This window comes from Poromitra crassiceps (genome assembly GCF_964638095.1).
Source record: "Poromitra crassiceps genome assembly, chromosome: 28".
NCBI classification, from domain to species: Eukaryota; Metazoa; Chordata; class Actinopteri; order Beryciformes; family Melamphaidae; genus Poromitra; species Poromitra crassiceps.
Window position 1 is genome coordinate 18,756,605 of NC_139651.1, and position 21,024 is coordinate 18,777,628.

The window sequence follows — 21,024 nt, forward strand, 5'->3', positions numbered from 1 at the left end:
GGAGAGAGGGAGAAGGGGAGGTGAGGGAGGAGTGGAGAGAGGGAGAAGGGGAGGTGAGGGAGGAGTGGAGAGAGGGAGAAGGGGAGGTGAGGGAGGAGTGGAGAGAGGGAGAAGGGGAGGTGAGGGAGGAGTGGAGAGAGGGAGAAGGGGAGGTGAGGGAGGAGTGGAGAGAGGGAGAAGGGGAGGTGAGGGAGGAGTGGAGAGAGGGAGAAGGGGAGGTGAGGGAGGAGTGGAGAGAGGGAGAAGGGGAGGTGAGGGAGGAGTGGAGAGAGGGAGAAGGGGAGGTGAGGGAAGAGTGGAGAGAGGGAGAAGGGGAGGTGAGGGAAGAGTGGAGAGAGGGAGAAGGGGAGGTGAGGGAGGAGTGGAGAGAGGGAGAAGGGGAGGTGAGGGAGGAGTGGAGAGAGGAGGAGGCGGTGGTGGTGAGGGAGGAGTGGAGCGAGGGAGAAGGAGAGGTGAGGGAGGAGTGGCGAGGGGAGGGGCCAGTCAGAGAGGAGGAGTGGGCGGGGCGGGAGAGGCACAGGGTGGAGGAGTGGGCTGAGGGAGACGGGGAGGTTCGCTGTGAGGTGGTGGAGCAAGACCCCGATGAACAAATATACAACGGACGGCCGGAACCCATCCTGGACCATCCACACCACCACCATCACCACCAGCCCAACCTGCAGGACACTCCCCGGCACGTCCCTGGTCAGGAAGAGGAGGAGGCGGAGAGCGAGGAGTACTGCCCCAACGAGGAGGAAGATGAGGAGGGCGAGGAGGAGGAGGACCGACACGGACGGGCCTACACTGGAGACTACTACGCCCCGGAGGACAATGGGAACTCAGTGCGGGTGTCTCCGTACCGCGGCCGCAAGGTGCTGGTGGTCGAGGGGGAGACCGGCGAGGAGGCAGAGGAGGACATTGACCAAATTGTCGCCGAGATCAAGATGAGTATGAGCATGGGAAGTCTAAGCAGTGGCACCGACCAGAGCCCAGAGGAGCTGGCGCAGGACCCCGTGCCGGGCGACTACTCCCACGCCAAGCCGGACGCAGCGCCCTACCCGCCGCCTCACCACCGCCATGACAGCAGGCCCAAGTCCCTCAACCTGCCCGCCACACGCCACAACAACCCCGAGCTCCAGAGGGGCTTCAAGGTGCACCCGCGCTCTCCCGAAGACAGGCAGAGATGGTCGCAGGTGGAGCAGGTGAGCTCATTTTGGAAGGGGGAAAGGTTCACTTGAGTTCAACACTTTTTTTTTTATCCCAGACGGGAAGCTTTGCTTGCAGGTAGGAGTTAACACAAAATGTACAGTTCAACATCTACCAATGCACCGCAGAGGGCATATCAAGAAATGAAACAAAATCATCAGGTTTGATAACTGCTATAAAGAATAAAACTTAATTTGTGATTTCTCAAAAAATGTCAAAAAGCTGAATTAAAGTGATAAAGTACTGTAAGTGGCGACCCGTTTAAAGTTTGAATGGAGTTTGTAGTACAAAGTATGAAAGAGTAGTTAGAGTTCAAAGAGGGCATGGTTTGAACAGTCCTCCCATGCTGTAGACTTGAAGCCCCCCTCAGGGCAGATGTTCTACCTGCTTAACGTTCTATGAGTACCTAGGTGCAACATCAAGAGAGGCTTTATGGGAGTTGGCAGTAAACGCGATGTGAATGGAATTTAAGACCATACCAGGAAAGGAATTGATCCAGGACAGCACTCCAATCACTTTTTACATTTGTATTGCCTTTGCACAGACGTTTGGGTCCAGTGGCCTTCTTCAGTGTGCATCAGTGGCAAGTAAGCTGAATCAGTCACACACAGGTGATGGTTATCAGCAATCAGGCCGACACAGCAGCTCCTACAAAAACCACATCAACAACCAACACTAATTATAAGCATTTCAAATTAGCTTATTTTCTTCTTCATAAATTGCCAAAAATTGAAACAGAGAGAGAACAAACATTGCCCACATGCTCCCTTTTATAATATAAATAGGATACCTTGTTGGCACCGGTTTCACCCACAATTATGTTTGGTGTGCCTGGAATTGCAACATGTTAGTAGATCTGGCCCAAACATGTTTGGTGTTGGACCATCAAACTGCTAGTTCACAAGGAATCAGGGAAGTAGGACCATCAAACTGCTAGTTCACAAGGAATCAGGGAAGTAGGACCATCAAACTGCTAGCTCACAAGGAATCAGGGAAGTAGGACGTCTCAAACTGCTAGATCACAAGTAATCAGGGAAGTAGGACCATCAAACTGCTAGATCACGAGGAATCAGGGAAGTAGGACCATCAAACTGCTAGATCACGAGGAATCAGGGAAGTAGGACCATCAAACTGCTAGATCACAAGGAATCAGGGAAGTAGGACCATCAAACTGCTAGATCACAAGGAATCAGGGAAGTAGGACCATCAAACTGCTAGATCACAAGGAATCAGGGAAGTAGGACCATCAAACTGCTAGATCACGAGGAATCAGGGAAGTAGAACAATCAAACTGCTAGATCACGAGGAATCAGGGAAGTAGGACCATCAAACTGCTAGATCACAAGGAATCAGGGAAGTAGGACCATCAAACTGCTAGATCACAAGGAATCAGGGAAGTAGGACCATCAAACTGCTAGATCACGAGGAATCAGGGAAGTAGGACCATCAAACTGCTAGATCACGAGGAATCAGGGAAGTAGGACCATCAAACTGCTAGATCATGAGGAATCAGGGAAGTAGGACCATCAAACTGCTAGATCACGAGGAATCAGGGAAGTAGGACCATCAAACTGCTAGATCACGAGGAATAAGGGAAGTAGGACCATCAAACTGCTAGATCACAAGGAATCAGGGAAGTAGGACCATCAAACTGCTAGATCACGAGGAATCAGGGAAGTAGGACCATCAAACTGCTAGATCACAAGGAATCAGGGAGTAGGACCATCAAACTGCTAGATCACAAGGAATCAGGGAGTAGGACCATCAAACTGCTCGATCACAAGGAATCAGGGAAGTAGGACCATCAAACTGCTCGATCACAAGGAATCAGGGAAGTAGGACCATCAAACTGCTAGATCACAAGGAATCAGGGAAGTAGGACCATCAAACTGCTAGATCACGAGGAATCAGGGAAGTAGGACCATCAAACTGCTAGATCACGAGGAATCAGGGAAGTAGGACCATCAAACTGCTAGATCATGAGGAATCAGGGAAGTAGGACCATCAAACTGCTAGATCACGAGGAATCAGGGAAGTAGGACCATCAAACTGCTAGATCACGAGGAATAAGGGAAGTAGGACCATCAAACTGCTAGATCACAAGGAATCAGGGAAGTAGGACCATCAAACTGCTAGATCACGAGGAATCAGGGAAGTAGGACCATCAAACTGCTAGATCACAAGGAATCAGGGAGTAGGACCATCAAACTGCTCGATCACAAGGAATCAGGGAAGTAGGACCATCAAACTGCTCGATCACAAGGAATCAGGGAGTAGGACCATCAAACTGCTAGATCACAAGGAATCAGGAAAGTACTGCACCACTACTTTATTTTTTATCATTTTTTTCTTTACAGAGAAAAGCACGAGGATGAAATGGAGGGTGAAAAAATGCTTGAGGGAATTTCGGGAGTGAGCCTGAATGAAGAAAAGAGTGCAGACAATACAGTCAGAGCCTATACAGGAGATGTATAGACCTTATTCGCTAACTCCGGACAGCGCCATATTGTTGACATACCGTCCTGCAGCTGACAACTATAGTAACGGGCGGCCTTATTGTCGTTTCTGTTCCATTACAAAATAGCGATGGTAATGACAGCAATAAAAAACCCAGAGTTGTTGTTTGTATGCTGCCGTTAATGCCTGTAATAAATAAACAAAAGAAAAAACGAGGTGAACAGTGCTGTGAGGAGCTGTCAGAAAGTTTCACCTGTCTCTCCCAACTATCCACACATCTCCTGTGCTGCTGACGTATCACCAGTCTCGCTCCCTTCACGTCTGTGGACGGTAGAGATAGAAACAAACCACGGGGACTTTATTGCTGTCATTACTACAGCCATGCCTAACGCAGGTCACCATCCGAACACAATTGGAACGATACAGGTAACGCTAACGGCGGCTAGCGTGCCCGTACGTGAGTGACGTCAATCGAATAAGGTCTATAGCCAGGCTATTTTAAGAGACAATACAGTCAGAGCCTATACAGGACATGTATAGCCAGGCTATTTTAAGACACAATACAGTCAGAGGCTATACAGGACATGTATAGCCAGGCTATTTTAAGACTCTGCCATTGGACATGATTAAAATTAGATTTGTGGCAAAGCAGATAGAGATGAGTTATTGGCATACAGAGAATATGGAGCCTTCTCACCACTATGCCACCTTGAGATCTCCCCCTCTCACCGACCTAGAAACACACACACACACACACACACACACACACACACACACACACACACACATCTTAGAAGTCAGATGGTGAGAGGAGGAGAGCGAGTGTATCTCCTGCGGGCAGCAGCATGCTGCTGAGTGCTGACACACACCTGCTCCGCAGTGTGGACATGTGCGTGCGTTCTCTGTGTGTGGCACTTTGGTAGCAGTGAAGTGGGTCAGACTCTACGACACCGCGTAGAGTCTGATGACTCGCACTCTCACTCATTCAGTCCTGTGTTATCAGATGCAATGTTCCGTCGTGATGAACGCTTAAAGGCTGAATTATACTCGACCAAGCTCGTTGGGGGTGGGGCCCCGCGAGTCTCCGTGCAGACCCCGCGCTGGGGTTGATGCCATTATACTCAGAAAGTGATCAGCATGTATTGTACAATGGTAAATAGTGAGAACAGCCCGTGGAAAAGTCGCAATTAAACGCTATTATGTGCAGTACTGAGTGCGCTTTCACTCTCAAACGACCCCACATCAGCACATGAAGGAATCACCAAACTTGTTTTTACTGAATAGCCGTTTTACTTCTCAGCCCTGATTGCCTACTCTGTGATGCTTTTAATCTCTCTCAATAATGCTCTCAACACAACACATTTACTTGGTGAAATGACTAAAAACGAACAGTTGCAAATCAAAGTTTATAGCCTACCACATGGGGTCAAGAAATGTGGCGAAAACACAGCCCAGTGTTCAGGGCTCAGTGGCTTGAAAGCGGACATGTTTGGAGAGAAGCCGTGCGCTGCTCGCGCTGTTAGAAAAAAAATCATGCACAAGGCGAGCGCCCGACGGACCTAGCGAATAACCACGGCCAACAAATTTACGTCATTTGACGCGCCCGGCCCTCGCTCCACCCCCGCGCCCTTCACGGCAGGGTGAGCATAATTCAAGCTTTACTGCTCACAGAGCGTCCTTACTTTGCTGCACATGTCGTCTTGGTATATGATGTGTTGGATGAAAGCAGCGTTACATTGCACTGTACACTGTGCAAGTATTTTCATTTTGAAAATGTGCTACGTGCAGCATTTTCACTCATCAGTTCAATTAATTGTGATGTATAATCACCGTAAACAAATGAGCCCACGGCCACATTTCCCATTTAACCCAATGTGGAGGTGATGTATTGACATAAACATGCTATATGTAGCTATGGCTCAGCGATACACACACAATTAACGTCAAGATAATTGAAATAAATGATTTCAATATCGCTTTATAACGATATCTGCTAACATATGCAAAGTCATATACAGTAAACTAAACAAATTGATGTTCATCATCATCGCATTGATTTGCATGGTATAAAGCTTGCTAAAACGCTACTCCTAAAATAATATTCTCAATTCGTATTTTGTGCTTTTGGCATTTGAGATTTTTTTTTTTGTTTTTTGTTTTTACAGAATTGTGTTTCATGATAGCTCAATATCATTATTTCTATTCTATTAACTATATTCCAACACTTGCAGTACTGGGAACAAACGTTTATTAATCAAATACAATTTTTAATAAAAACATGATTGCTCAGACATGAAAAATGTCTGATTTGATAATGGTGCAGGCTTGTGCAGACTGTAGATACAAGGTCTTCCTCTACTACACGGATGCACCTTTGTAGAGCGGAAAGGATTACCTTTCCATTCCGTCAAATAAGATTAATCTGATTAATTTAATGACTGTTTGCACAACTGAGTCGGGCAACACGCTGAATACTGATCCAGACTTTGGCTGCAGCAGCTCTGTGTTTGGAGAGAGGGCCAGTAATGTCATGTCTGTGCTCATTCATTTCAATTCCACGATCCAGATGCACAACAGCAGTTCTTTGAATTTCACCTTCATACGACTCATTACTAACATGCCAGAGAGGAAGACGTTTCATTAGCAGGAGTATTTCATTTCAGCGAGTCATATATTATACAATGAAATGTTGAGAGTTGTTGCAAGAGGGGCTACAAGATGGCTGTCTAGGCCGGAGAATACCTCTGATTGCGTCCTCTCTAACAAAAGCTGTAGCCTTCGTGGTGCACGTTGTGTCTGGAGCCTCCATGTTTGTGATGAGACAACAGAACAAAGAGTATAAAGAGTATTATAAACGGCAGAGCGTACAGTTGACAGCAGCACCAGCTCGCTCCACCATCAGCACCCAGCTCCTCGTGATCTTCTTGAACAATTCTCCTTTCAGAGGTTTCTGTTGTTGTTTTAGGTGAAGACGTCAAACAAAAGAAGTCATTCAACCAAACCAGGCAGGCAGAGGCCATCTTCATTAGAGGCCAGAAGATCTTCACATTACAAGCACATGTTCATAGCAGACCAACTCAACCTTTAAAGTCGAAGTGAACCGGAGGTGAATGCAATAGCACGAGCGTCGGAGACTGAAAACAAATTGAGATATACGTGTCGATGATTTGATTTGACAATTCTGTCGACTGGCTTTGGCATTGGTCAATCATGGCGTGTTCCACCCGCAAATCGAGTGGGATTCAGGCAGCGTGTTGTCGTGCTACGCGAGTGGGATCCGCGGAGTACCAGGCAGCCACCTGCTTCGTGCGGAGCGAGCGGACAATCCGATGCATGGGTGCTGCCCGCCCGCCTGAAATCTCCGAGGGGAGACCCCTGACTACCACGCTCTCAAGCGTGCACCTTTTACGCTATTTCTGTAAATACGATATTCCTGGAATGCGCGTTTTAACGAGCCAGTTACATTTCTTTGCATTCTTAGAGATTATAGTTTTTGTTTTTTGTTCATGTTTCATACAAGTTAGTAGTTAGTTTATGGGATAGGAATTCTGCCAGATGACAGGCACTAGGCGCCATTTTCTACTTAATTTGGAAAGAGAAAATTATCCTGAAATGAAGATTTGTTTGACAGCTACATGTCGTGATATGATTGGTTGAAATGGGGTAGAAATTTCATAGTACTAGGTGACGTCGACAAACTGTAGATTAGTGTTATCAATTAAATCTTGAAAAATGAACTTTTGATGTGAAAAAGTGTGAAAAACTAAAGGAATTAGATTGTTGTGATTTTTTTTGCATACACCATTAAATAGGTGCACTGCATACCCAGGTATTTGAACTAAAAGAAAAGAAAAGTCATTTTTGGGTTCAGCTCGACTTTAAGTCACATGACCAACTCACCTTTAAGTCACATGACTGCTGCATCAATTCAAACATCTACGAGCCATTCCAATCAGCCAGCATCAGAAACAGAAAGAAGAGCGATCACAAGCGATGCTGCTTGTGATCGACTTGTGTCAAATCCATTTGTGCTGAATGACTCTTCATCTATTCTATTGTCTTGTATTGTATTGTATTGTATTGTATTCTGCTCACACCTGTCCTCTGTTGACTTGCCAGGTGAGCAACGGCGCAGAGCAACCCAGAAAACAGCAACGCTCCGACCTCAACGTTCCCCTAGAGAACAACAATGTACCAGAGGTAAGAGAATGCTGGATTCTGTGTTGCAGTAGTCCTTCGTTTCGCCTTCACGCGAGGCCTAGATGTTACATGTGAGACAGATTATATTGTTTAGTCGTGCGCAAGAGAGAGAGAGAGAGAGAGACACTGTCTGAGTACGTGAGTAATACGTGTAATTACAACCTCAGCTCATGTCCTCCTGTTCACGGCGAGAGAGCGTCACTGCTAATTGAGCAGTGTGTCTCCTGACTGTTTTATGAGGGCCATTTTTCACCCCGATGTCTGCGCTGGATCTTTCCTGTTCAGGCTCCGCCCCCACACTTCCTGCCCAGGGGGGTGTGGAATGTGTCCAACATGTAGTGGTGAGCAGGTCAGAGAAGGCAGCAGCAGCAGGATGAGTGTTTGTATCTCGACACACAAACCCACTCAGCCTGGGTTTTCTCTGCTCACACGAGACACTCAGAGACGAGCTGTTAATTAACAGCTCTCTCTCTCTGCAGCAGCTGTCTCCTCCTCCTCCTCCAGCTTCCTCCATCTCTCTGCACACACCTACTGTTGGTGTGCCCTCGTGCAGAACACTCGAACCCGAGCGATCCACTGAAGCTGCACAGCGTGCGACAATAGAGAGACGCGGGACGCTCATGAAGGCCCAAATACAAGAAATTGTATAAAAAAAGAAAGAAAATATTAAGTGAAAAATAAAAAATATTTATTTATTTATTTATTTATTTATTTATTTATTATTTATTATTTGTTTTATTATTTATTTTATTATTATTATTTTTTATTATAAAGTGAAAAAAATAGCTCATTTTTGAGGCAGTAAGTTTTAGGCCCATTCAAGGCAGACATCCTCCCGGCTGAAGCATTCTGGTGCAAGACATTTAAATCCCTACCAGCTTCAGGGTGGCTGTTCTGTTGCTGAAGCTGCACTCTGACGTCCCTGGAGGGAGGACAGGTGAAGAGAGAACCCAATCAAGTGTCACGTTATAGGATTATTGATCTATAATGATTATTGATCTATAATGATCTCTAATGATTATTGATCTATAATGATCTATACTGATTATTGATCTATAATCACTTGTTTCCTGCCTTTTTTGTTCCTGACCACACCCCTGATTCTGCCCCCCTTTTTAAATGTACTCATCTCTGCCCGGGGTTCAGCCTCCCCTGCATCCAGAGAGATAATATCATGTTATTAATGTTAATATCTTGCATATGGTGTCAGTGATCTTCTATCTAAGCCACATGATGGGTCCAGATTAAGGAAAGTCGCAGTTCTTGGCCTAATCACAGTTTAAATTGACATTGGAGTTCCGACTTTGACTTTGACCACGAGTTTGACCTGTGTCGCCATGTTTGTGGTCTTGTCGTATGTTCTTGATTGGTTTCTTTGTCATTGGGGAGTGTGTGGATCCTCATCCATCATCATGGTCTGTTTTTGTTTTGCAGCCGACAAAGAAGGGGGCGTCGTTCCCCAGCTTCGTGGACGGTGAGTGAACCCGCCTCTACACCCCGCTGGGTGATGCAATCAAAAGATCCTAATTGCATCGACTGATCCCAAGGATTGCATCGCTCTTGGTCTGGCCCCCCGTTACAGCTTTGAGATGAATCTTGAGAGCTTCTGTCTCTGGGCAGATGCTCGACCTAATGATGTGCGAGAACAGAGGCTTGGCTGCCTCTCTGTTCCTCAGATCATGACAGTGCATTGTGTCCCTGAGGTGGTGTGTTCCAGTCCACATCTACATATCACAGAAGCAGATTCATCTCCGCCCTCCCTGCCTCCCTCCCTCCCTGACTCCCTCCCTGCCTCCCTCCCTGCCTCCCTCCCTCCCTCCCTGCCTCCCTCCCTGCCTCCCTCCCTGCCTCCCTCCCTCCCTCCCTGCCTCCCTCCCTGCCTGCCTCCCTCCCTCCCTGCCTCCCTCCCTGCCTCCCTCCCTGCCTCCCTCCCTCCCTGCCTCCCTCCCTGCCTGCCTCCCTCCCTCCCTGCCTCCCTCCCTGCCTCCCTCCCTGCCTCCCTCCCTCCCTCCCTCCCTGCCTCCCTCCCTGCCTGCCTCCCTCCCTCCCTGCCTCCCTCCCTGCCTCCCTCCCTGCCTCCCTCCCTGCCTCCCTCCCTCCCTCCCTCCCTGCCTCCCTCCCTCCCTCCCTGCCTCCCTCCCTGCCTCCCTCCCTGCCTCCCTCCCTCCCTCCCTGCCTCCCTCCCTGCCTGCCTCCCTCCCTCCCTGCCTCCCTCCCTGCCTCCCTCCCTGCCTCCCTCCCTCCCTCCCTGCCTCCCTCCCTGCCTGCCTCCCTCCCTGCCTCCCTCCCTGCCTCCCTCCCTCCCTCCCTGCCTCCCTCCCTGCCTCCCTCCCTCCCTCCCTGCCTCCCTCCCTGCCTGCCTCCCTCCCTCCCTGCCTGCCTCCCTGCCTCCCTCCCTGCCTCCCTCCCTGCCTCCCTCCCTGCCTGCCTCCCTCCCTCCCTGCCTCCCTCCCTGCCTCCCTCCCTGCCTCCCTCCCTCCCTCCCTGCCTCCCTCCCTCCCTGCCTCCCTCCCTGCCTGCCTCCCTCCCTCCCTGCCTCCCTCCCTGCCTCCCTCCCTGCCTCCCTCCCTGCCTCCCTCCCTCCCTCCCTGCCTCCCTCCCTGCCTGCCTCCCTCCCTGCCTCCCTCCCTGCCTCCCTCCCTCCCTCCCTGCCTCCCTCCCTGCCTCCCTCCCTCCCTCCCTGCCTCCCTCCCTGCCTGCCTCCCTCCCTCCCTGCCTCCCTCCCTGCCTGCCTCCCTGCCTCCCTCCCTGCCTCCCTCCCTGCCTCCCTCCCTGCCTCCCTCCCTGCCTGCCTCCCTCCCTCCCTGCCTCCCTCCCTGCCTCCCTCCCTGCCTCCCTCCCTCCCTCCCTGCCTCCCTCCCTCCCTCCCTGCCTCCCTCCCTGCCTCCCTCCCTCCCTCCCTGCCTCCCTCCCTGCCTGCCTCCCTCCCTGCCTCCCTCCCTGCCTCCCTCCCTGCCTCCCTCCCTCCCTGCCTCCCTCCCTGCCTGCCTCCCTCCCTCCCTGCCTCCCTCCCTGCCTCCCTCCCTCCCTCCCTCCCTGCCTCCCTCCCTCCCTCCCTGCCTCCCTCCCTGCCTCCCTCCCTGCCTCCCTCCCTCCCTCCCTGCCTCCCTCCCTGCCTGCCTCCCTCCCTCCCTGCCTCCCTCCCTGCCTCCCTCCCTGCCTCCCTCCCTCCCTCCCTGCCTCCCTCCCTGCCTGCCTCCCTCCCTGCCTCCCTCCCTGCCTCCCTCCCTCCCTCCCTGCCTCCCTCCCTGCCTCCCTCCCTCCCTCCCTGCCTCCCTCCCTGCCTGCCTCCCTCCCTCCCTGCCTGCCTCCCTGCCTCCCTCCCTGCCTCCCTCCCTGCCTCCCTCCCTGCCTGCCTCCCTCCCTCCCTGCCTCCCTCCCTGCCTCCCTCCCTGCCTCCCTCCCTCCCTCCCTCCCTGCCTCCCTCCCTGCCTCCCTCCCTCCCTCCCTCCCTGCCTCCCTCCCTGCCTCCCTCCCTCCCTCCCTGCCTCCCTCCCTCCCTGCCTCCCTCCCTGCCTGCCTCCCTCCCTCCCTGCCTCCCTCCCTGCCTCCCTCCCTGCCTCCCTCCCTGCCTCCCTCCCTCCCTCCCTGCCTCCCTCCCTGCCTGCCTCCCTCCCTGCCTCCCTCCCTGCCTCCCTCCCTCCCTCCCTGCCTCCCTCCCTGCCTCCCTCCCTCCCTCCCTGCCTCCCTCCCTGCCTGCCTCCCTCCCTCCCTGCCTCCCTCCCTGCCTGCCTCCCTGCCTCCCTCCCTGCCTCCCTCCCTGCCTCCCTCCCTGCCTCCCTCCCTGCCTGCCTCCCTCCCTCCCTGCCTCCCTCCCTGCCTCCCTCCCTGCCTCCCTCCCTCCCTCCCTGCCTCCCTCCCTCCCTCCCTGCCTCCCTCCCTCCCTGCCTCCCTCCCTGCCTCCCTCCCTGCCTCCCTCCCTGCCTGCCTCCCTCCCTGCCTCCCTCCCTGCCTCCCTCCCTCCCTCCCTCCCTGCCTCCCTGCCTCCCTCCCTGCCTCCCTCCCTGCCTGCCTCCCTCCCTCCCTGCCTCCCTCCCTCCCGCCTGCACTGCACCTTCCTCAGCCCCCGCCTCTCTCTCACACACCACCAGCGAGCGGCCATCTTGCTGCTCGTCCCCCTCCCACCCTGTTCCCGGTGTCTCCCATCAAGCCCAGCGCTCTGTTTATCCACACAGCACATGTACTGTGGGTTATTACTATGCCCTCTGCACCCTGCGCCCATTCATCTCAACCTAACAGCCCTCTGTCCTTCTCCTCCATTAATCAGCCTGTTGTCTCTTCCTCTCCCTGGCCCAGTCCCAGGCCCGTGTGAACCAGAGGACCTGATTGATGGGATCATCTTCGCTGCGAACTACCTGGGCTCCACTCAGCTGCTGTCGGAGAGGAACCCCTCCAAGAACATACGCATGATGCAGGCCCAGGAGGCTGTCAGCAGGGTCAAGGTACCCAAAAAGACACTGACACGCGCAACTGCACTGACACACAGACACACACACACACACACGCAACTGCACTGACACACAGACACACACTACACACACGCCCACATTTTGAAAGTGCGTTTTGAGAGCATATTTGAATGTATTTCCTGTTGAAACAGGATATGCTGGTGGGACATCACGCAGGGAGGCGTGTCTATAGGGATACGGTAGTTAGTTAGGGAGAGAGAGGCAGTTCTATCTGATGGGCGGGGCAGAGGGCCACGATTGTTCAAAAATCTGTGAGGGTTTTATCATTTGGAATTTGGCATGTAGGCTACTGTAGCTACACACGTCACCTGAGCACTAAAGATTTTTCATCTTCCAGGAAGTAAAAGTGATTCGATTTTTGATATAACAACAATACAATAAAATATATATTTTTGTCATTTTGGGGACATGAATTGTTAAATAGGTGCCCGTCGTATTCTGCGGATGTTCTATAAAGCAGTCTTAAGCTGTGTTCACACCGAGATATTTATTTTTCGCTCTGTCGCTTGATTCAACCCTTTGGAATCGCTCTGTCGCTCTGTTTAAATCGCTCATCAACAGGCACATGAATTGACGGACATGTGGGGGATATAACGTTACGCAATGTCATGCTGTTTGTCCACTACGAGCCACCGTCATTGTTTACAAGCTAAGCCTATCAGCGTGCTCCTAATGCGAGCTCCATTCCGGTAGGACAGACTTCACTTAATGTCAGCTGTCAGGCTGTCAATGCGGTTTGTTGCCACACAATAAACCAGCGGTTTGTTCCAAGCCAGTGTGATCCTTGACTCACTCTCACACGGCAGCCAATCAGCGTTGAACAGCGAGCGACTGATGCCAGCGTATTTTTCACCGCAGAAGACGGCGTCCAATCAGCACTGTTGGTTTGCTGTCCGCATGGGACCGGCGTCCAATCAGCACTGTTGGTTCTGTATGAACGTAAGAGCATTTTTTATATGATGGCAGTTCCCTCTCTTCTCCCTAGGGGGCCAGTGTCAAACTACAGTTGCCCTGTTATTGTTTAGGGCCCGTTGGTAACGCTCTGTCACAACACACTGACGCCCCACACAGGAAGTATATCCAGCAGCTTCACATGGCTAATATGTGTGATGGTTTGATGCATACAGGATCTGAATACATGTCTCACATTGCTGTTCAGATCTACAGGATCTGAATACATGTCTCACATTGCTGTTCAGATCTACAGGATCTGAATACATGTCTCACATTGCTGTTCAGATCTACAGGATCTGAATACATGTCTCACATTGCTGTTCAGATCTACAGGATCTGAATACATGTCTCACATTGCTGTTCAGATCTACAGGATCTGAATACATGTCTCACATTGCTGTTCAGATCTACAGGATCTGAATACATGTCTCACATTGCTGTTCAGATCTACAGGATCTGGATACATGTCTCACATTGCTGTTCAGATCCTGCTGAGAGAGAGAGATGTCACTGCCTTCAAGCCATTCTGCACAGACTCAGGCGAACAAGTGAAACTAGAGAGTCTCTCTGTCTCACGAGGCACTAGGAAGCATCTGCTGCTTCACCAGACAGCGATACTCTCCTGGTGATACTGAATACTGTCTCATCATTGCTGCTCAGTAGTTATGATGAGGTATCTTTGAGTTCAACTCGGGTCCAGATTGCTCCTTATTCAATGTTGATGGACATCAGTGGCGTTTTGTGTCTACAGCAAAGCAGCTCCAGCTGTATGTGAGGCTGCATGATGATGAGTGGTGTGTCAGGAGAGCTGGAGAACGTGGGCCAGATGGTTCTGTTCTGGGGCTTTGACACAGCCGGTCCTGGTAATGGGACTGCTGGCGTGCAGCTGACACGCGCGCGCTCCCTGCTGCTCGCTAATACCGGTTCCGCCCGCGATGTTCCAGCACGCTTTCGATGAGCTCTCACGGAGGGAACCAGTGAGCTGCAGTGGCACTCAACTCAACACATATTATTTCTGATTAGCTTGATTGTAGCGCTCATCACTGTTAAGCACCTACAGCGTGGCACGGTTCAGCAGGGATCATTACAAACAGCTTTCCAGCATTTTCCCTCTCTGCACAAAAGCCAACGCTTTTAAACGACCCGGTGTCTGATTGCTTTTGACATTTTTGGCCATGGAGACACCCAGACGTGTCCTCCTGCCATGGAGACACCCAGACGTGTCCTCCTGCCAGATCATCTTTGGTGATCAAAAAACCGTTATGCCATCATGTCATCAAATGCTGTGTTGTTATTAGAACCCGACCAATACTGGATTCATGAGGCCGGTGCCGTTACCGATATTAGGGAGTACAAAAATTCCGATATCTATATATCGGCCGATATTCTTATATTATATATACACATTATATTACACAATGTTTTTGCAATGATCCCTCAAATATCAAACACTTGACAAAGATATGACTTGACATGACTTGAGATATGTAATGTAGGCAGGATATTTCACAGCTTATCAATCAACTTTATTGTCCAAAATGACATCAATGCAATGAAACAGTAAACTTAACTGGGGATTTAATAATGATAAATAACTAGAAATACAAAAACACAAATAGAACAAATATAAAATATAACTTGAATTAAGAAAAAAGATCAAATATACACAACATGTTGTCTATGACTTAAAAAATACAAAATAAGAAAATATCGGCATATCGGCCAACATATCGGCCGATACCGATATATCGGTTATCGGCCAATATCGGCCGATAATATATATAATATCGGTTGGGTTCTAGTTGTTATGGTCATGGAAGTATTTATCGCCACTTGATGAAATTATGATTTATTTATTTTGTTAATCCAGACACATGATGGTCTTTTATCCCCCTCTCATGTCACCGTGAGCTTGGCTGTGTTTGGAGATATGAAATGAGCTGCTGCCCTGTAGGGCTCCAACACGCGTGTGCTTTCAGAGAGACACACGCTGTAACTAAGCAGGCCTGGTGCTGAGGAGAGGGATGCAGGTGACTGTGCTCTCTCAGTGGGAGAGGTCAGCACTTACAGAGATGCACAGAGCACTGTATGCTTCATGTAGCTCAACATGTCAGCTCAGGTTCCTGTTTGGTTGTGTGCGTGACACCAGTTCAGGATCCTGTTCGGTTGTGTGCGTGACACCAGTTCAGGATCCTGTTCGGCTGTGTGCGTGACACCAGTTCAGGATCCTGTTCGGTTGTGTGCGTGACACCAGTTCAGGCTCCTGTTCGGTTGTGTGCGTGACACCAGTTCAGGATCCTGTTCGGCTGTGTGCATGACACCAGTTCAGGATCCTGTTCGGTTGTGTGCGTGACACCAGTTCAGGCTCCTGTTCGGTTGTGTGCGTGACACCAGTTCAGGATCCTGTTCGGTTGTGTGCGTGACACCAGTTCAGGATCCTGTTCGGTTGTGTGCGTGACACCAGTTCAGGATCCTGTTCGGTTGTGTGCGTGACACCAGTTCAGGATCCTGTTCGGTTGTGTGCGTGACACCAGTTCAGGCTCCTGTTCGGTTGTGTGCGTGACACCAGTTCCTAACAGGTAAGTTAGTACATTAGATAGTTTCAGTGAATCAATCCACATTGACAGTCTGTGAGGCAATTTACACCTGCCGTTAACATGCGTTTTCTGCCATCAGATTGCAATCTGTTTGCAATCTGATGGCAGAAATGGGTGTCCTCTCAATCCGCATAAAGTTGCTGTATCCAGATTGAGAGGACACATTGCATTTACACTTGTGTTCAATGTGTACACAATGCATCCCTGACCACCTCCAGAGGTGGTTTGGCCGATCAGATTGCAATCCTTCTTCAATGTGTTTTGGGGGTGTTTACACCTGTACTTTCAAGTGATAAAACACAATCTGATTGCAATCTGATCACAGAAAACACATGTTAACGCCAGGTGTAAATGGCCTCAGAGTCAGTGAAGACTTTTGGCCTCAAACATGAGTTGCGTTGTCTTCATTTGGCAGGTGCACCTCACTCCCAAACTGGACTCATTCCTCCTGTATTCCCTAACCCGCCAAATTAATAAACATGTAGGATAGCTACTGTTTGGTGGACCCATTCCACCAAGTAATTTATGCTGCAAATTAATTCAAAATACAGCAGTACTTTTTAGAGCATTACACTGTATTATGATAAAGTCATACAAGTCTTTCTAATGAGGATTTAGACACGCATTTTCCTGAAAAAAAGGGGAAAAGATTTAGGAAAGATTGAGAAGCTGAATCAAGTCATTGTCTTTGTGTTTTGCACCTCAGGTCAGATCAATAATATTTCCAGAGCGATGTGGTCAGCTGTTTCCCTGCACTATGTTAGCATGACACCGAGACACACTCCCTATAGTCCCCTGTCCTCCTGTCTGCCTCAGCAGCCAGAAGACTAGTCCCCTGTCCTCCTGTCTGCCTCAGCAGCCAGAAGACTAGTCCCCTGTCCTTCTGTCTGCCTCAGCAGCCAGAAGACTAGTCCCCTGTCCTCCTGTCTGCTTCAGCAGCCAGAAGACTAGTCCCCTGTCCTCCTGTCTGCCTCAGCAGCCAGAAGACTAGTCCCCTGTCCTTCTGTCTGCCTCAGCAGCCAGAAGACTAGTCCCCTGTCCTCCTGTCTGCCTCAGCAGCCAGAAGACTAGTCCCCTGTCCTCCTGTCTGCCTCAGCAGCCAGAAGACTAGTCCCCTGTCCTTCTGTCTGCCTCAGCAGCCAGAAGACTAGTCCCCTGTCCTCCTGTCTGCCTCAGCAGCCAGAAGACTAGTCCCCTGTCCTTCTGTCTGCCTCAGCAGCCAGAAGACTAGTCCCCTGTCCTCCTGTCTGCCTCAGCAGCCAGAAGACTAGTCCCCTGTCCTTCTGTCTGCCTCAGCAGCCAGAAGACTAGTCCCCTGTCCTCCTGTCTGCCTCAGCAGCCAGAAGACTAGTCCCCTGTCCTCCTGTCCATCACCCTCTGGCCTGCTGGCTCGTCTCAGTCCTCACCAGAATGTGGATGTTGGCTAGCACCGTTCCACACTTTTTTTTTCTCATGCAGCAGACTTTGCGTTCCTACAAAAAGCCTGATGAGCCTGATGAAACCATGGCAACAGTTAGCTATCACCTTTTTCTTCCTCGGTTTAAGTCCATTGAACAAGAAGTTACTGCTCCTACCTTGAATGTGTCCCTCATGGGTGATGGAACAGATTGACCGTACGGCAATATGACATTTAATATCTGACAATTGAGATTGACAGTTTCATATTTGACTGCACACAAAGCACACAGTACTGTGCAATCACATCACGCACACACACGCACACGCACACGCACACACACACACACACACACACACACACACACACACACACACACACACACTGATAAGCAAAGATGATGTCCTTGGCATTTAGCCCCCTAGTGCTGACCTGAGGGAGTGCTGTAGGGCAGGTGAATCGTAGCCCATACAGTTTATTTATGCAGATCTTTTCATCGTGATGCTCAGTCCTTTTGATGTAATATTTATGCGGCTTCATCGCCCACTCACTCTCTCCTCCTGACGTTCTCTCCTCTCTCAACGGCTGCTCCTCAGCAGAGCACTCACTCTCTCCTCCTGACGTTCTCTCCTCTCTCCATGGCTGCTCCTCAGCAGAGCACTCTCTCCTCCTGATGTTCTCTCCTCTCTCCACGGCTGCTCCTCACCAGAGCACTCACTCCTCCTGATGTTCTCTCCTCTCTCCACGGCTGCTCCTCAGCAGAGCACTCACTCTCTCCTCCTGACGTTCTCTCCTCTCTCCATGGCTGCTCCTCAGCAGAGCACTCTCTCCTCCTGATGTTCTCTCCTCTCTCCACGGCTGCTCCTCACCAGAGCACTCACTCCTCCTGATGTTCTCTCCTCTCTCCACGGCTGCTCCTCAGCAGAGCACTCACTCTCTCCTCCTGACGTTCTCTCCTCTCTCCACGGCTGCTCCTCAGCAGAGCACTCACTCTCTCCTCCTGACGTTCTCTCCTCTCTCCACGGCTGCTCCTCAGCAGAGCACTCACTCCTCCTGATGTTCTCTCCTCTCTCCACGGCTGCTCCTCAGCAGAGCACTCACTCTCTCCTCCTGACGTTCTCTCCTCTCTCCACGGCTGCTCCTCAGCAGAGCACTCACTCTCTCCTCCTGATGTTCTCTCCTCTCTCCACGCCTGCTCCTCACCAGAGCACTCTCTCCTCCTGATGTTCTCTCCTCTCTCCACGGCTGCTCCTCAGCAGAGCACTCTCTCCTCCTGACCATCTCTCCTCTCTCCACGGCTGCTCCTCAGCAGAGCACTATCTCCTCCTGACCATCTCTCCTCTCTCCACGGCTGCTCCTCAGCAGAGCACTATCTCCTCCTGATGTTCTCTCCTCTCTCCACGGCTGCTCCTCAGCAGAGCAGTCTCTCCTCCTGACCATCTCTCCTCTCTCCACGGCTGCTCCTCAGCAGAGCACTCACTCTCTCCTCCTGATGTTCTCTCCTCTCTCCACGGCTGCTCCTCACCAGAGCACTCTCTCCTCCTGACCATCTCTCCTCTCTCCACGGCTGCTCCTCAGCAGAGCACTCTCTCCTCCTGACCATCTCTCCTCTCTCCACGGCTGCTCCTCACCAGAGCACTCTCTCCTCCTGATGTTCTCTCCTCTCTCCACGGCTGCTCCTCACCAGAGCACTCTCTCCTCCTGATGTTCTCTCCTCTCTCCACGGCTGCTCCTCACCAGAGCACTCCATGCTGCTGCTGGGAGGCTCAGATCACGGAGGAGAAACCCCCTCAAGAGACTCCACGTCCCTGTGGGGCGTGTCCTCTCTGCTCCCCCGCCCACCTCGGCACATCCCGTCTGACACTACCAAACCCCACAGAGAGAGGGCAGCAGCGGGGCCAACCCAGCCCAAGATCTACCAAGATTACCATCGTCAGTACATTACATTACATTACATTACGTCATTTGGCAGACGCTTTTATCCAAAGCAACTTACAATAACACATTTTTGTCAGCAATAGAGCAATCTACTATGGAGCACAGTCTATGACAACTACAACTTCTGAAGGAACAGTGGTACAAGTTTAGGTTAGTGGTACAAGTTTGAGTTAGTTTTTTTTAGAAAGAGAGAGAACAAAGTTAGATCAAGAAGGGCCCAGATGGAGCCTGAAAAGGTGAGTCTTTAGTCTTTTCCGAAAGATCGGCAGTGATTCAGCTGTCCTGACCGAAGGTGGAAGCTCGTTCCACCATTGAGGTGCCAGGGACGAGAAGAGTCGAGATCGGGATGAGTGACTTTTGAGCCCCCGTAGCGAAGGAGGGGCGAGGCGACCTGCACTGGTGGAGGAGCGAAGGGAGCGCTGAGAGGTTTGGAACCTGACCATAGATTGCAGGTACAGGGGAGCTGACTGGTGTACAGCCTTGTAGGCCAGTACCAGTGTCTTGAATTTGATGCGGGCCGAGATGGGAAGCCAGTGGAGGTCCTGGAAGAGGGGAGTGACGTGAGAGAATTTGGGTTGGTTGAATACCAGACGGGCTGCAGCGTTCTGAATGAGCTGAAGCGGTCGGATGTCGGTGGCAGGTAGGCCGGCCAGGAGCACGTTGCAGTAGTCCAGGCGGGAGATGACAAGAGACTGGACCAGGAGTTGAGTCGCTTCTCTTGTGAGAAAGGGACAGATTTTGCGAATGTTGTAGAGAGAGAACCTACAGGAGCGTGCTGTCGCAGCTATGTTGGCTGAGCTAGACAGCTGGTTGTCAAGGATCACCCCAAGGTTCTTAGCTGTTTGGGAGGGAAGTACAGTGGTGTTGTCAATGGAGATGGAGAGATCTGCGAGAGGGCAGTCTTTCCCTGGGAGGAAGAGTAGCTCTGTCTTACCAAGGTTGAGCTTGAGGTGGTGGGCAGACATCCAGTCGCCAATGTCTTTGAGGCATGCAGAGATGCGAGCCTCGATTTGAGTGTCGGAGGGGGGGGAAGGAAAGGAAAAGTTGGGTGTCATCAGCGTAGCAGTGATAAGAAAAGCCATGAGAAGAGATCACATAGGCAAGAGATCTGATATAGAGAAGGAAAAGTAAGGGGCCCAGGACTGAGCCCTGGGGGACACCGGTGGTAAGAGGACAGGATCTGGAGAGGGACCCTCTCCATGAGACCTGGTATGAGCGGTTCGAGAGGTAGGAAGCAAACCAGGAGAGTGCAGAACCTGAAATGCCGAGGTCAGACAGAGTGGAAAGAAGGATTTGGTGGTTGACTGTATCGAAGGCAGCAGACAGGTCAAGGAGGACAAGAACAGAGGAGAGGGATGAGGCCTTAGCAGTGTGAAGGGCCTCTGTGTACAGTACAGCACAGAAGCTCAACCACTGTGGGACCCGGCCGCACCGAGACCGGAATTATTTATGAACTAAGCAAGGACGCTGGTTGTGTAAAACACCGCTGCCCATCTTGATCCAGGTTGTTCAATTCTCAAAGTCGTGACTAGACCTTGTAATTTTCCGATGTTGCCCCAAGGACAAGCCCTGAGCCCTGAGTCTAAATCCTCTGTGTGGGCTCCATCCCCTCCACTGCCTCTCTGGATTCTGTTGATTATTTTACACAGCACGTTTTTTCTTTCTTTCTGGTAATAGCGTTTAGACGGTGATGCAAACATGGACGCCGGTAAGAATAGTCTCAGATGGGATGTCTGTAATGCTGTTAGACGAGGGAGGCGTTTCATCTGAAACCTCTGCACATGTAACCACAGATCAAAACTCTGCACATGTAACCACAGATCCCTCA

At 51.0% G+C, this 21,024-nt stretch overlaps 1 protein-coding gene across 1 annotated transcript in view; it reads left to right on the forward strand.

The window, feature by feature from the left end:
- Positions 1-21,024, forward strand: part of apba2b (amyloid beta (A4) precursor protein-binding, family A, member 2b) — a gene marked incomplete at both ends in the record, with an annotated part of 55,677 nt that overhangs the window by 7,600 nt on the left and 27,053 nt on the right. The window contains 4 exons of the mRNA XM_083662186.1: positions 477-1,181; positions 7,762-7,842; positions 9,280-9,316; positions 12,139-12,284. Of these exons, the coding sequence (XP_083518312.1) occupies positions 477-1,181; positions 7,762-7,842; positions 9,280-9,316; positions 12,139-12,284 (969 nt within the window). The remainder of the gene's footprint in view (positions 1-476; positions 1,182-7,761; positions 7,843-9,279; positions 9,317-12,138; positions 12,285-21,024) is intronic.